General features: G+C 48.0%; 1 protein-coding gene across 7 annotated transcripts in view; it reads right to left on the bottom strand.

The window, feature by feature from the left end:
* The window catches only part of RASAL3 (RAS protein activator like 3), a 70,375-nt gene that overhangs the window by 21,343 nt on the left and 33,797 nt on the right, over positions 1-15,235 (bottom strand). For all 7 annotated transcript variants that reach the window (XM_077920957.1, XM_077920959.1, XM_077920958.1 and 4 more), the window contains 11 exons: positions 14,960-15,041; positions 13,660-13,757; positions 12,447-12,535; positions 11,297-11,402; positions 10,646-10,744; positions 8,657-9,202; positions 6,984-7,128; positions 5,148-5,292; positions 1,724-1,960; positions 1,037-1,238; positions 40-143 (listed from right to left, as the gene is read on the bottom strand). In XM_077920957.1, the coding sequence (XP_077777083.1) occupies positions 40-143; positions 1,037-1,238; positions 1,724-1,960; positions 5,148-5,292; positions 6,984-7,128; positions 8,657-9,202; positions 10,646-10,744; positions 11,297-11,402; positions 12,447-12,535; positions 13,660-13,757; positions 14,960-15,041 (1,853 nt within the window). The remainder of the gene's footprint in view (positions 1-39; positions 144-1,036; positions 1,239-1,723; positions 1,961-5,147; positions 5,293-6,983; positions 7,129-8,656; positions 9,203-10,645; positions 10,745-11,296; positions 11,403-12,446; positions 12,536-13,659; positions 13,758-14,959; positions 15,042-15,235) is intronic.

Here is a 15,235-nt window from a genome sequence, read left to right as displayed (position 1 = left end):
GTCAGCCACCCCAAGAGCCAAAGGCGAGTCGTTTGTTACCTGTCCTCTGCACTGGGCCCAAGTCGAACGATGACAGGAACCGGTGTCCCCTCTTGTATAGCACGGAGGATTGTGGGCAGAGGCTCCAATCTGTCCTTTGTCCGCTTATATGCAACAGAGCAAAAAGTACAGGTGAGAAGAATGCAGTCTTGCAAAAATGAGAAACCACTGCTACTGGCGTGGCACGACTGACCGAAGGATTTGCTCTCCCTCTGACAAAGGGGAGCAGAGGAACACACTCACACATGGATCAGACCCTACAAGTCACGTTTATGCATTTGTTAAAACACACACACACACACACACACACACACACACACACACACACCTTATTTTAACGGTATCTCCTGCTTTGGGTGAACCTCCCTCCACACACCTAACCCTTCCAATCCTGCCTGAATGAGCAAATATATTTGAAGAATAAATTGTGAATTTCAAAATTCAGAAACAAATACCCCTTCACACATCGCATCACAAAAACTGCTCCCTCTCTCGTGTCTGTCCCCAAATCACTTCCTTTTTTCCCTGACTGCAATGCCACCGAGTTCCTCTCTTCCAGATTTAACACTTAATTTGTGAAAATTTTTGGATTAGACAGTGAGAAGATGTGGGCTGACCTTTTGGTGCCAAGAATGTCATGGAGTTACTGCAAAAAAATAAAAAAGCTTCCATGCATGAGGAGCACCAATCCCATAATAAACACCCGCCTGTAAGCAGCCCATAACAATATTAGCCAAATTGATGGCACCTTTATGTAAAATAGCTGGTATAAGCCACCAATGAGCTGCAGGAGGGAGGGGGAAACACAGAGGGTCTGAGGAACATGGATGACGGGCGTTGACAGATGCAAGGTCCCTGATGGGTTGGCTTCTGCTCCAATTGTTGGCTCCTCCTAGGCCCCGCTACCCATGAGCAGGCCCAGTCAATGCATCTTGCCGCCAGGGGGCAGGCCAAGCCCATCCAAGTGGAGGTGCCACACAAGACAGGCAGCTGGTACCTCTTCCAGGGTAGAAAAGATGTTGCAGAGCAGGGAATGCAGGATGGACAATTCCAGGGCCAGGTCAATGGAGTCGTCATAAGCAGGCAAGTGGATGGCACTGCCAGGGCTGGAGACGCTGCAGAGGAATGACTTCATGGTGCCCCAGTTGCGCTCCAGAAACTCATTCATGAAGCTCATGTACGCCTCCTTTTCTCCAAACCTGCAGAAAATGGAATAATAATAATAATAATAATAATAATAATAATAATAATAATAATAATTTATTATTTATACCCCACCCATCTGGCTGGGTTTCCCCAGCCATTCTGGGCGGCTTCCAACAATACAGCATCAGACATTAAAAACTTCCCTAAACAGGGCCGCCTTCAGTTGTCTTTTAAAAGTAAAATAGTTGTTTATTGCCTTGACATCTGCTGGGAGGGCGTTTGTAGTGGAAACGCGGAAGACAATTGTATTTTGAGGAGTTAACCCTGCCCAAACAAGACATGAGTACACTGTAATATTTCTGAATAATTAATTTCTTATTATATCGAACGATTAAACTTGTTTGTGCTCATTTCAGATCTGGTTCACCAGCTTACAAGTCTACCGCTCTTAACCACTACACCACACTGGCTCCAAGCCATTCTCAAGCTTCAAACTGAATCGCCCTTCCTGGACACAGCCAGGGACACAGTTACCTACGTGGTAAAGTTTGCCAGGTTCTGGATAACCTTAGCTGCCAGAGTGAGGGTGCGGGAGGTGGTGTCATCCGGATACTCTTGAGTGAGGCCGAAGAGGCTGGGCGACATGATGGCCGGGCAGAGGAAGCGCAAGAATAAGGAGGCAGAGATGAGGCGCTGCCCGATGCTGGCTTTGCCCCTTAGCTGGCATGCCTCTTGCCAGGCGGTGAAGACCTCGCTGAGCTCAGCTGGGAAGGAGCTGCAGAGAGAAAAGAAGGAGTTGGCTGGCTGTGAGAAGACCTGAGGGCAGACATTTTGTGATGAAGGGGCGTCACAGAACACCTGGATAGGGTAGGGAATCGCTACAGAACAAGCAAAGCCAAAGCGCAGGCTGACGAAGACATCTGAAGCTATGATATTCATAAAATAACAATCCATTTCATAAAATTATCAGTTTCTGCTTGACAGCGATGCCAGCGTTTTCCCCCACACAATGCCAAAGTCAGGCATTTTTGCCGCTTATTGGACAATGCGGTATGATACTGCTCCATCGTTTTTTCCTCGTACTTTACGGCTGCTTAAAGTGGAAGTTGGATATTCACGGAAAGATCCAGGAATATCCCTCAGCTGAAACTCCTGGCTATCCCTACAATGGCTGCTGTTCTAGTGGAGAGACACAGAGCTGAGTTGGACAGAAGAATATCCTGAAGCAGAACAATAACAGACCCAAGGAAGGTCTCTTGACTAGTTCACATTGTTACCTAAGCCAAAGTAATGATTTGCCAATGGCTGGCTCAGTGACTGGCCTCAGAAATTCTGAGGACTCCTCCTGTCAATCTGCTTATTCTGCAATCAACCTGATTCGCTTACACAGCAGTTAGATTATGGGCCTCTCCAGACATCCCTGTTTCTGGGCATTCATTAAAATGTCAGGGCAGTTACAGTATATGCAATCCCACTTTCAATGCTGTTTGTGCCCACAGAGGTTTTGGGACAGATGTACTGCTTCAGTCCCAAGTAGTGAATGACCTATAGCTCCTTGTTGAAATCCCACAAATGTTCTGGGGATTCTTGTCATCCACTTTTCCTGTGTTATATAGTGCAAGAGAGCCCACCTAGATATGCATAATGTGGAAACATTAGGGAGGAATTAGAGAACTAATTAAGCAGTATAAATTTATTTATTATAAATATATCACTACCGATGACATGTTACAGGATACACCTGCCTTGAGAGGACCACAGTCCATACTTGATTGAATATTTCTTCTGATTTGCTTATAGGGTGCTTACAGTATGTGACAATGAGCATTCATCCTGGTTTCCTTGCAGTCTTCCTGTTAACCTATTTTTAAATATAATTTTTCTTAAATTTTCTGTTTTACCATTTCAAATACTCATTTTACATCCTTAAGATCTCAATGACTTCCCTTCTTCTCTTTCCATAGTTCATTTTACTATCTTAACTCCTTGCATATTTTACGAAAACTATACCAATCAGTTTTCCATTATTGCATCCATCAGAACTTATTGACACTGTTGAATTTATCTTAATGCTGCCAGTGTTTTCAGCTGTACACAATTATTTCCCATATACCGGTATTCAATAAATGTTTTCCAGTCTTCTTTAAATGTATGTTCTTCTTGTTCTCTTATTCTATGTGTTAAGTCTGCAAGTTGTGCATATTCTGTCAGCTTAAGTTGCTAATCTTCTTTGGCTGGGACCTGGCTCATGTTCCATTTTTGGGCTAACGAAACATGGGCCGCAGTTGTTGCATACATAAATGTCCTCCTGTTAATCTTCATCCCACACTTCTCAGGGCATTTCTATGTCACTTTCCTAACTGCAAAAATGCTACAGGTTTGTTTTTGGTTTTTATAATGGATTTGTTGCCTAGGGGTAATGGAGCACTCCCCTTCAATTGCACTAACCTAAATAGTGCAATCCACTCTGCTAGAAATCCTTTCTCTTGTCCTCAGATATGAGAGTTGCTTGTCTTATCCTGCATAGGATCAAAGGCACTCTTTTCATTATGACTAGGGTCGCTTCCAAGCAGCCTGTTTAATGAGCATTCAGCCCAATTTGTTTACAGAGAGATTAGACAACCTTGGCTATCTAATGAGCAATCATCTTGATAAGACAAATCTGCATCAAGCAGTTGCCATCTCACTCTTCCCTTATCGCAAAAAAAGTCCAATCTTTGGAGGAAGTGGGTTTGTTTCACAAGAGCTCCAAATCAGCATGAACTGTGCAGCCTGAACTTCCTGGGACTTGACTGAATCCCACCCAAAAACAGTGACACTCTGGTAGCGTTTGCTGAAGAGTTTGGATTTTGATATCCCACTTTATCACTACCCCAAGGAGTCTCAAAGCGGCTAACAATCTCCTTTCCCTTCCTCCCCCACAACAAGCACTCTGTGAGGTGAGTGGGGCTGAGAGACTTCAGAGAAGTGTGACCAGCCCAAGGTCACCCAGCAGCTGCATGTGGAGGAGCGGGGAATCGAACCTGGTTCACCGGATTACGAGTCCACCACTCTTAACCACTACACCACACTGCTGAGCCCCGACATCTCGGGGAGCCCCTCCTCAAACTGAATGCCCTGCCTGTGGAATGTGAAACACAAGAGCAGTCAAGTGCAACATTCCTAGAGTGAACATGTTTACACATGGGGAGGAATGTTTGTCCAGCCAGCAGGTAAACTTCCTGTTTCCTTCTGGGCTGGGACAGACTTCCTCTGCATGTGGCTAGAGGTGGGCGTGGCCTCACCTGTGCAGGTAACAAAAGCATAGGACTGGCCGCCATCTCTCTCTTTATGGCTACTTTTGTCAAAGAAGCAACATCTGCTTAGCCAAAGATGCTCTCTTGTTCTCCAGCCAAGAGAAGACAAAGGGACTGTCTCCTTATGAGATAGTTTCCAGGTGTATGTTACTTTTCTAAGCTAAGTCTGCCTTCTGGGATCCGATTCTGAACAGAATGTGAGTGAGTAAACTCTTTTTTATACTTTATAGAAGACTGTATCATGTCTTATCTTTTATGAGGGAATAAAGAAGAAAAAACCCCCAGAAAAGTTATTACAGAGGCTTTAGCGAGCCTAAGCAAATGCATCCGCTGTGAGTTTAGCAGAGTAACATTCCCCTTTTTAAACTGTGAACTTGTTTACACAAGTTGGAAAGGCTATAATCAAACAATATATCCTCTCCTGCATCCCTGAACATTCCCACACTGCCATTCCCCATTCATTTGGGCCAGAGTGCTGCCTGGCCGAGGGGGCCATAAGAGGGATCCTGGACTGCAACTTTCTGGCCCGATACATCATGAGAGGCATAGTGGCGGGCACAGAAAACCACAAATGGTGCCCCCGGCTTCACTTCTGCAGGCCCAATGGGAAGAGTGTCCACCCCCCGCCGCCGCCGCCGCCCCCCAATGACCCACTCAAGCACTCACTGGCTAGATACAGCAATCCTCCGGAAGATCTCTTCGCAGATGTGCTGCAGGTTGCTGCGGTTGTCAGCCAGGTCACATGGCGCACATTTGCTGGGATCCACTTCACAGCTGTCCTCTAAAGTGTATGGCTGGGCGACGATATCACCTGCAACACAGCCTCATGCTTTAATTTCAGCCAGGCTACAGTGTTGGCTGGAGTTACAACAGGGATACCTTGGACTACAACATGACCCGCAATGAAGACCAGACTCAGGGCCGGATTGAGGTTTGATGAGGCCCTAAGCTAATGAAGGTAAAGGTAAGCTGACGCCTGACCATTAGGTCCAGTCGTGGCCGACTCTGGGGTTGCGGCACTCATCTTGCTTTATTGACCAAAGGAGCCGGTGTACAGCTTCCGGGTCATGTGGACAGTATGACTAAGCCGCTTCTGGAGAACCAGAGCAGCGCATGGAAACGCCGTTTACCTTCCCACCGGAACGGTACCTATTTATCTACTTGCACTTTGAAGTGCTTTTGAACTGCTAGGTTGGTGTAATGGGGCCCTTTATTTGTCCAGCTGTCCTTTGTCAACAACAAATTGCCTCTGTTTTTTGTGCTGAATATATGTTATATGGTAATTTATGGACCTAATAGGTATCCAAAGCCGTTTGCGCATGCTGCCATGCAACCAGTCAATGCAGAATGTAGGCACCCTATATACAGAAATGAGCAAACCGGTGATATTTTAGGGAGCAGGCTAGCAGGCGGGGCCCATTACTTACATTATAGGAGCCTACACAATACAAAACACTGTTGCTGTATGTAGGTTTTATTTTATTTGTTATCTTATATTTTGGAAAAGTACATCCAGTTTTTTTCCTTTAAATTTTTTTGGGCCCCCCAAGAGAGTGGGGCCCTAAGCTATAGCTTGTTTAGCTTATACGCAAATCCGGCACTGACCAGACTACTTGAGCATGCCCAGCTAATGCTGCCATGAAGGGTCATTTTGCATAGACCTGAGGTCAAAATGACTTCTTCTTATTTCAATTTTATATACCACCCATTATCAAAAGATCTCAAGGTGGTGCACGACATTAGCAACACATTACAAAACATCAATAATAACATAGTAAAAAAAGCATACTGACCGACAGCCTACTAAAAAAATAATCATCGTAATAACTATCCTCTCGCCCACACTTTTACAGGTCATAGATTCGTTGCAAGCTGTACTTTTTGCATTCTGTTGCCACTTCTTTTCTTTTTTGAAATTTATTTATTTGGTTTTTCAAATTAACATTTTACACTCATATATCCAACATACATCATAAAATCAAGACTCTCCTGGACTTCCCTCCTCCCCTTTGTAGGTCCTATTGTTAGTCATTTCCTCCTTCATCTTTTATAATAATCCAAATCTTTTACATCTCCATTAAATCCAAAATTCACCATTAAACTACAAGTGTTATTCCAGGCCTACTAACAATTTTAACTGTTTACAATGACTTTTAAGATAAATTATAAATTTCCCCCATTCCTTATTAAAATTCTGGTTTTCCTGATTTCTGATTCTTCCGGTCATTTTTGCCATTTCGGCATAATCCATCAACTTAATCTGCCAGTTTAAGTTTAACCAGAGAAGAATGGCATTCTGTGCCGACCCTGCAGCTGAGGATAGCACTCATGCAGATGTTGAAGTGGGTTCTAGCTCACAAAATAAAATGTGTTAAGTCTTTAATACTCTTTGTTGCTAGAGGCCCAAATTCTGGAGTTTCCTCTGGCAGCAATCAAGCAGAGAAACCTAACTAACTCCTTCCAAAAATGCTGCACGCTCCTACCCGCCAGTTGCCAACTTACTCAGTGTGGACAGCAGGTAGGGGCCTCCCACCAGCTTCATGTATTCATCGATGGCTTTGGTGGCGAGGGTATTTTCACGGAAAATCAGTGCTTCGCGCTCGTCGAAACGGTCCAGCTCTGACACACCCAAGTCAATGAGAAAGTCCTGCAACACAGGACAGGAAGGGTTAGTCGGACAAACCCTACCCTTCCTCAGAGATCTCCCATACCAACTGACTCGCCCTGGAATCCTGATTCTGAACCAGGCTCCCAACCTAGAGATATGCAGGGCCCTGTGTCCATGCTGTGACTCTGGGAAAGTGCAAAGCAGTCCAGGGTTATTCTTGCAGCAAACTTGGCTTCCAAGAGCCACCTTAGTAACCCTGCAATACTAGAAAACCCTAGAAGGGAGGCAGGCTGTAAGGCTAGAACCAGCAGAACGCAATGACAGGCAAGGGGAATCAGCTTTGAACTGGCTGTGCGGCTGTTGTATCCAAGGCCTTCCCATCTTCTACGCTGTGGGCCAGCCCTAAGACATTTTGGCACCTGAGGCAGATCCCAAAATGGCGTCCCACTCCCTGCCAGGGAAGAAGGGGTGGGTGAAGATCTACATCAGGAATATCAGAGCTTTTTCCCCCCAGCTGGAACTCAATGGAACGCAATTCCAGAACCTCTCAGGTGGACGCCATTGGCATTCTAAGACAGTGTTTCCCAACCTTGGGCCTCCAGCTGTTTTTGGACTACAACTCCCATCATCCCTAGCTAGCAAGACCAGTGGTCAGGGATGATGGGAATTGTAGCTCAAAAACAGCTGGAGGCCCAAGGTTGGGGAACACTGTTCCAAGAGAACGAGGGAGGTGTTCATGGTGAGTTCCGGCACCTCTAGCGCTGAAGGTGGTCATGGGGATAAGTCAGCCTCAATAGTACCATTGGTTAGAGCATGGTGCCAATAATGCCAAGGGTGATGTTTGGGACTGGGCAGTGGAGGAGGAATAGTGGAGACCACCTCCCCATCCTGACCCTCCCAGGGAGGAGGAAGAGGAAGGCAATTTAGATTTACAACAGTGGTCTGCGGGAAGTCACAGCTCAGAGGCAGATGAGGAGGAAAGTTGGGAAATAATGAGGAGGAGGAGGCAGAATCAGAGTGGCAGCTGGCTGACACATTGTCATTAGAAAGCATTCCAGACCCTCCATCTCCCAGAACACAGCAAGCCTTAAAAGTAGGAGAGCAAAGAGCTCTAAGACAAAGGGCACGTAGAAGAACCCGTAGAGGAGATGATGAGAATGTGGGAGAGATGGAGGGTGGAGATCCACTCGAGACAATGCCACTATCCAAGAGGCTGGGCTCTATGGCCTCTCTGTAAAGATTGAAATAAAAAAGGACAGTAAGAAACTTTTCCTTGTCTTTATACTTTCCTGGGCAGCCAGCCAGGAGCTGCTGACAGCATCCTGACAGGTGCAGGTTCAATCCCTGTATGGAAGAGATGCATATTCCTGCATTGCAGGAGGTTGCACTGACTGGTCCTCAGGGCCCCTTCCAGATGCAGAATGATAGGATCACAGAGCTGGAAGGAACCCTGAGGATCATCTAGTCCTAGGTATCTGCTGCCCTGTGGATCCTGCCGCCCAAGACAGTCGCCTTGCCTAGCCTCATGGGTGGGCCGGCCCTGTCTACCTTTGCAACAAAGACATACCTTGGCTTTCCCTGTGCTTTGCAGGACGCGAACCAGCACCCCGGTCAGCTCCTCCTTGTCCCGGGCGTTAAGGCTGTGCTCCAGTCCGGCACACAGCTCCCGATAGTGGAAGGTGAGATACTCAGCAAACTCCTTGTATTGCACGATGGGCAGCACTCGGATGTTGCAGTAGCGTCCACGTAGCCGTAGGGCGGGCGTGTTGGGCCTGTCTCTGCCCAAGGGGTACCACCTTTCCAAGGGCTGGCGGACCGCAGCCAGCTCCTTCAGGGGAACGGCCATGCCGGCAACCGGGCTGCCCTTTGCCCGCTGCTGCCCATCCTCCTCCTGCACCAGGCAGACCTGCAGCTCCACTGCTGGCGGAAGAGTCTTCAGGTCAAAGTGCTCCCCCCAGAAGATGGTTCCAGTGGGGCTGGCTGCCTTGGTTGTGGTGCGAGCGTAGAGGACCCCATCCAGTCGCACCTCGCCCAGGTAGCGCTTCCTGGGAACCAGGTCGCGGGCTTCGTACACCCAGAGGCTCAGCATGCGTTCGATCCGCTCGCAGTTGTCCTGGGGAAATGAGCCAGCGGTTTGGTTAAGAAACACCGAGACATGGAGCAAGGCAAGCAGATGCAGCTGGAAATCTGTCACTCGAGAGGCAGACTGAACGCAGGATGAAGGGAAAGCAAGAGGCAAGTGGGATGAGGTTGAAGGCAGAAGGAGGGTCAAGGTGGAATAATGGGATTGTAGACTTGGAAGGAACTCTGAGGGACATCTAGTTCAACTATGGAGGCAGAATATATGTTTCATTCTCAAAGTTAAATTTAATTTGCTTGATTTTGTTATTGGGGGTTGGGAGGAAGGAGCCTGAATTTGCATCCAATGAAAAAAATGCCTTGTGCAATGACTTTGAATGCACTTGTCCACTTTGAATTTTAACTATGTGCTATGCAATGTATATAGCTCAGAGATGAACCCGCATTGATAAATGAACTAAAAGAGTGGTGACTTAATTCATTTTTCTAATAAAAAAAACTGGGGGGCAAAAAACAATGGAGGCAGAATCCAGCAGAGACAAGGCCAAAAGGCGGGAGGAATTCAGGGCCTGTGTTTGCTTCTAAGTACAGCAGTGCTAACTCTTCTATGAGACCATGGAATGGTCAGGCCACAACTTCTGCCCCAGAGGAGACATGTGCACAAGTGGAGAGAACAGGACAGCTGTCAGGGGCTGGACTGAGAAGGAATGGTGGGGACCCCCCCCTCCTTTCTTCTGAACCTTCCCAAGAACAGGAGGACAGTATAGATTTAGATCAGCGGTTTGCAGAAGGGCATAGTTCAGAGGCTGCAGAGGGGAGAATCTGGGAAATATTGGGAGAGGAACAGCAGGAAGAAGAAGAAGCACCAGGGGAGAGACAGCTGACAGTCTCAGTGTCTTTGGAAAGCATTCCTGACCCCCCCCCCTCTCCCAGGACCAGGTGTGCATTGAGAGTAGTAGAACAGAGAACTCAGAGGCAGAAAGCTCAGATTAGCTGATGCAGGACTGACATAGATTTAGTGGCGAAGCTGCATGGTCCGGCACCGGGGGCGACCGCGATGGTACCACCCTCCCTGATGGTTGCAGGGGCGGTGCACTCTCCCCTCCCCCAATTCCTCCCCCAATTCCTCCGCCAGTGCATAGATTAGGGGAGATGAAGTGGGGGGACTTTACTTGGAGCAACGCCATTTCTAGAGAGAGACCTCATTCCTTTGTCTCTCGCTATGTTTATTGAATAAACTAATTGGTAAGAACTCTTCTTTTTTTATCTGCTTCTTTGCTGCCACCGGGGGAGGGATCTGATTCCCCGAAGCCTGACAACAGAGGACGGGCATTTATATAGGGAATGGGGACAGGAGAAGACAAGAGGGAAGGGTGGGTGAGTGGGCAAATACACCATAGGGCAAGTGGGGAAATCCGTTACAAAGGCAGCATGCGCCCCTTGCAAGCAGCACAAAGTACAGAAGATGCTTCTTTACCATACTGGGCTGGACAAGCCGGCGCAAGTCATCCATCCAGCGGGTCCTTTCGGCAGCAGAGCCACAGCTGAAGCAGCGGCGCCCCGCAGTGCTCAGCACCTGAGAAGAGGAAGGGAGGATTGTGCTTAAGAGCATGCCCTGGGTTTGTCCCACGGGCAACAAAACCCTGGGGGACTTGGGAGGGACAAGGAACAGGCAGGGTTTAATCCAAGCCAAGCATCAGCACTGCGTCCCAGTGCCATTGCTAGGGCCTTGCCGTAAGCTTAAAAAAAAGTGCTTGCATTGCTGTCTCCTGCTAAGAATGGCCAGCCTCTGGCTTTGCCCTACTCCTTCCCCAAAATATGCTCCTCTGCTTCATCTACAGGTCTAGTCCCAACAAAGGAGCTTCTTGCAGCCCCTCATGTAGCCACGACAGCTTTATAGATAAAACAACACAGCAGATGACGGAGCTTCAGCCTGTCGAGGTTGTTGAGGTTGGGAAGCCAAGTTCTCCACATCTTGGACCAGCTGGAGGAGACAGAGTCCCCGAGTGCGTACAGGAGGCATTTCTTTCATCACTGGGTCAAGCTCCCAAGGCCTGGCCCTGAACGTCTCCCTTCATAACTGGAGAAATGCAGCTTCTCAGGTCAAGGGATGACAATAGGCTCATACCTCAAAGCAGTACCGCTCTCCCAGAAGGCTGTTGTGAAGTGGGCGGATCAAGGCATCCTTTTCGTTGCCCAAGTCCATGAGAACAGCCGGGCCAGGGAGGGCCTCCCTGGAGGAAGTGACAAGAGGGGCCAGGATAGGACCAGACAGTGTGGATGGACAACCCTGAACATTTGACACCATCACCAACAGAAGCATTGTTATCCCTTCCTTGCATATTTTATTAAGACTTTTATTTCTGCTCAGATTATACTAGCTTTGCAGCATCTGGCAGAAAAAGTTATCAGATGTTTGCCCCTCCCTTAACAACTTTCTTTGTCTTCTTTCCTGCCATTTTCCTAGCAGCACCAACCTGGAACTGGAGGAGATGTCGGAAGAAGAGTGAAATCCTATCACGGGGCGAGCACATACAGGGTTCAAAGGGAGCCCCCCTTCCTAGAATCACAACCCGGGGGAAAGGCCATGTGGGCCCCCAGCCAAACAGAGTGGTTGTGAAGCAATCTGGTACCCGCAACAAAGTAAACAGAGCATCCTTTCAGGCATGGTGAGTTTGACAATATGTCCATAGCATCCTACCCCCTCTGAAGAAGACATGGTGCCAGCATTTAATGCAGCTAATCCAAGTTATTATTAGATAATTTCCCTGATCTAACCTTGGTTTCGTTCTAGTTCTCAGGAAATATAAACACAGGCGGAAAGAAATTGGGCCCATTGCATCCATAAAAGGTAAAGGTAAAGGGGACCCCTGAACATTAGGTCCAGTCGTGACCGACTCTGGGGTTGCAGTGCTCATCTCGCTTTATTGGCCGAGGGAGCTGGCGTACAGCTTCCGGGTCATGTGGCCAGCATGACTAAGCCGCTTCTGGCGAACCAGAGCAGTGCACGGAAATGCCGTTTACCTTCCTGCCGGAGTGGTACCTATTTATCTACTTGCACTTTGATGTGCTTTCGAACTGCTAGGTTGGCAGGAGCAAGGACCAAGCAACGGGAGCTCACCCCGTCGTGGGGATTCGAACCACCGACCTTCTGATCAGCAAGTCCTAGGCTCTGTAGTTTAATCCACAGCGCCACCTGCGTCCCATTGCATCCATAAAGAGGCATAAAAGACAGAAAACAATGGACGCTTCTGTTCCAAACTGGCTTCAGGGCCTACCTGTTACCATTAGCAACAAGTCCAGTAGAGGAGTCAGCCTTGGCCTGGAGCCGTCCTTTCCGGTCCTTGATGCGTTTCCATAGCAGCCCCTAGAGATGGTGTGAGATGTAATAAATGCAATAAATAAATGAAGAAACGAAGGAATTCTGAGCGCAGAAGAGTGTTTATCTGTGTGACTTGCCCCATAACAGGAGTGTGGAACTTGGTTTGCTCTAGATGCGACTGGACTGCAACGCCCACTACTCCCAACTATCGGCCATGGAGGTTGGGGCTGACAAGAGTTGGAGCCCAACAACATCTGGACGAACACAGGTCTCATCTGACAAGCGCCCCAGGTCAGATAATGGTGCTACCTTATGCCAAGCCAGACCATCATGAGCCTGCTCAGCCCAGTGCTGTTTTAAAATAGTTCTTCGTAAACCAGAGATTTAGGGACGCGGGTGGCACTGTGGGTTAAACCACAGAACCTAGGACTTGCCTATCGGAAGGTTGGCGGTTCGAATCCCCGCAATGGGGTGAGCTCCCATTGCTCGGTCCCTGCTCCTGCCAACCTAGCAGTTCGAAAGCGCATCAAAGTGCAAGTAGATAAATAGGTACCACTCCAGCAGGAAGGTAAACGGCGTTTCCATGTGCTGCTCTGGTTCGCCAGAAGCAGCTTAGTCATGCTGGCCACATGACCCGGAAGCGGCTCCCTTGGCCAATAAAGCGAGATGAGCACCGCAACCCCAGCGTCGGTCACGACTGGACCTAATGGTCAGGGGTCCCTTTACCTTTACCTTTAAACCAGATATTTACAGAAAATTGGAACTATTTGAAGAGCAACTGTAATCAACAAATTATGCTAGTAGGACTACAAGAAGTTTTGTAAGGAGGAATATATGAAATATTGCAAAGAAGAGAAAGAAGAGAGACATTAGTTATGATATTTAAATGTAATAGTGAAAGTAAGAAATGTAAATTAAGTGAAAAAGATTTGAAAATTTTCTGATGTGATTGATGGAAATAAAAAAATTGTATAAGATATAAAAGTATGTTTAATAATTGTTGAAAATGATATGCTAAAAAACTAATAATAGATAAATGAAATAGCTCTTCGTAGTCTCCCTTGAGGAGTCATGCCTCCCTCCTAAGGCCCCCCTCTTTCCTCCGCTCCCAGTAAGCACCAGTCTGGGCTCCCTGAACCTGTAATATACTGAACTAATATCTTCTCTACCTTCACATTGCTGAGCTGCGAGCCGGAGGAAGTCTCTTGGCAGGGTTTTTTTTCGGGAGTCTGTGAGTCTAAGAAGCTTCTTCCCTCGATGAGCATTTCTGTCGGGAGCAAAGTGGACCAAGCAAAGTGGACTGGTTGGCTGTCATGTTGGCCAGAAGAGGCAGTTCCTGGAAGATGGGAGCAAGCGGTACCCAGTACCCAGCCCCCAGCTCACCATTCACTGCTCCCTCTGTATCATGGACTGAGGCTCTTTGCCAGCCCAATTCTGACCCACCCAATGCATGTTGGCGCCGGAGGCGGATCCCAAAATGGTGTCCCCCCTCCCCACCAGGGAAGCAGGAGTGAAGGAAGATCTATATCAGGAATACAGGGGGAATAAAGATTGACATCAGGACCTGCTGCTCCCGTGGACCCGCCTCACCTTGCCTCACGGGTGAGGTGGGCCTGCGAAATGAATGGTCACAAATACCGTATTTTTCGCTCTATAGGACGCACTTTCCCCCCTCCAAAAATGAAGGGGAAATGTGTGTGTGTCCTATGGAGTGAATACAGGCTCCTTGGCTTCAGCGATAGCAACGTGAAGCCACCTGAAGCCCCCGGAGCGCAGCACGAACTCCCACTGTGCTCCGGGGGCTTCAGGCGGCTATCCGCAAGCCTTCGGAGTGCAGCAGGAGTTCCCGCTGCGCTCCAAAGGCTTGCAGATAGCTGCCTGAAGCCTGGAGAGCAAGAGGAGTCAGTGCACACCGATCCCTCTTGCTCTCCAGGCTTCACTTCGCTGGAGAGACGCTGCACAGTTTTCCCTCTCTGTGCAGTGCGAAGTGGGAGGAGAAATGGAAGGGGCTCTGTTTCGCCTGATGCTTCACTGAAGGGGCGCTGAGCAGAGAGGGGGAGAATTCTTTTCCCCTGTTCTCCCCCTCCTATGCGTCCGGTGCGTCCTATAGAGCGAAAAATACGGTACTTTCTACGCTGGAGCTCTCAAGGAAACATTTTGACACATGATACAATGGCTCTCCTGATCTTGTGCCAGGGGAAATTGTTCAGACTGCACCACCTCTGTTACCTCATTTAAAGGATCCCAATTTGTGGAGCAGGTTGGTGGCTACTGAAAACTAGCTTCCCAGTGGTTGGTAGGGCTCTGACTCCGTGGCTCTCATGATTTGGGTTGTTGTGCTTTGATGTCAAAAATACAAACACCCTGGGCATGATCTCGGAGGCTGGCAAGGACTGGATCCTTCCAACGCTCTTCTCTCCTTTTCAACAGACTCTTTCTCTGTGCATATGGCAGTCTCTCAGTACTCACCATTGTCCCTCTGGGTACCTGGCGGGTATAGTAAACTTGACTCTGAAGCAGAACTGGCTCGTTTCCCATTCTGGAGCAGATCCTAAAATGGCAAACCAAACACCACAGACAAAATAGATGATAGTGATAATGATTTCCCTCTTCCCCATTCTTCTACACTACAGCAGGTGAAGTCTTTCTTGTTCCAACAACAAGAACTACTGTATTTTTCGCTCTATAAGACGCACCAGACCACAAGACGCACCTAGTTTTGGGAAGAGGAAAACAAGAAGAAAA

This window comes from Podarcis muralis, chromosome 17 (genome assembly GCF_964188315.1).
Source record: "Podarcis muralis chromosome 17, rPodMur119.hap1.1, whole genome shotgun sequence".
Lineage (NCBI taxonomy): Eukaryota > Metazoa > Chordata > Lepidosauria > Squamata > Lacertidae > Podarcis > Podarcis muralis.
The sequence above is the reverse complement of the archived record's forward strand: the minus strand, read 5'-3'. Positions and strand labels throughout refer to the sequence as shown.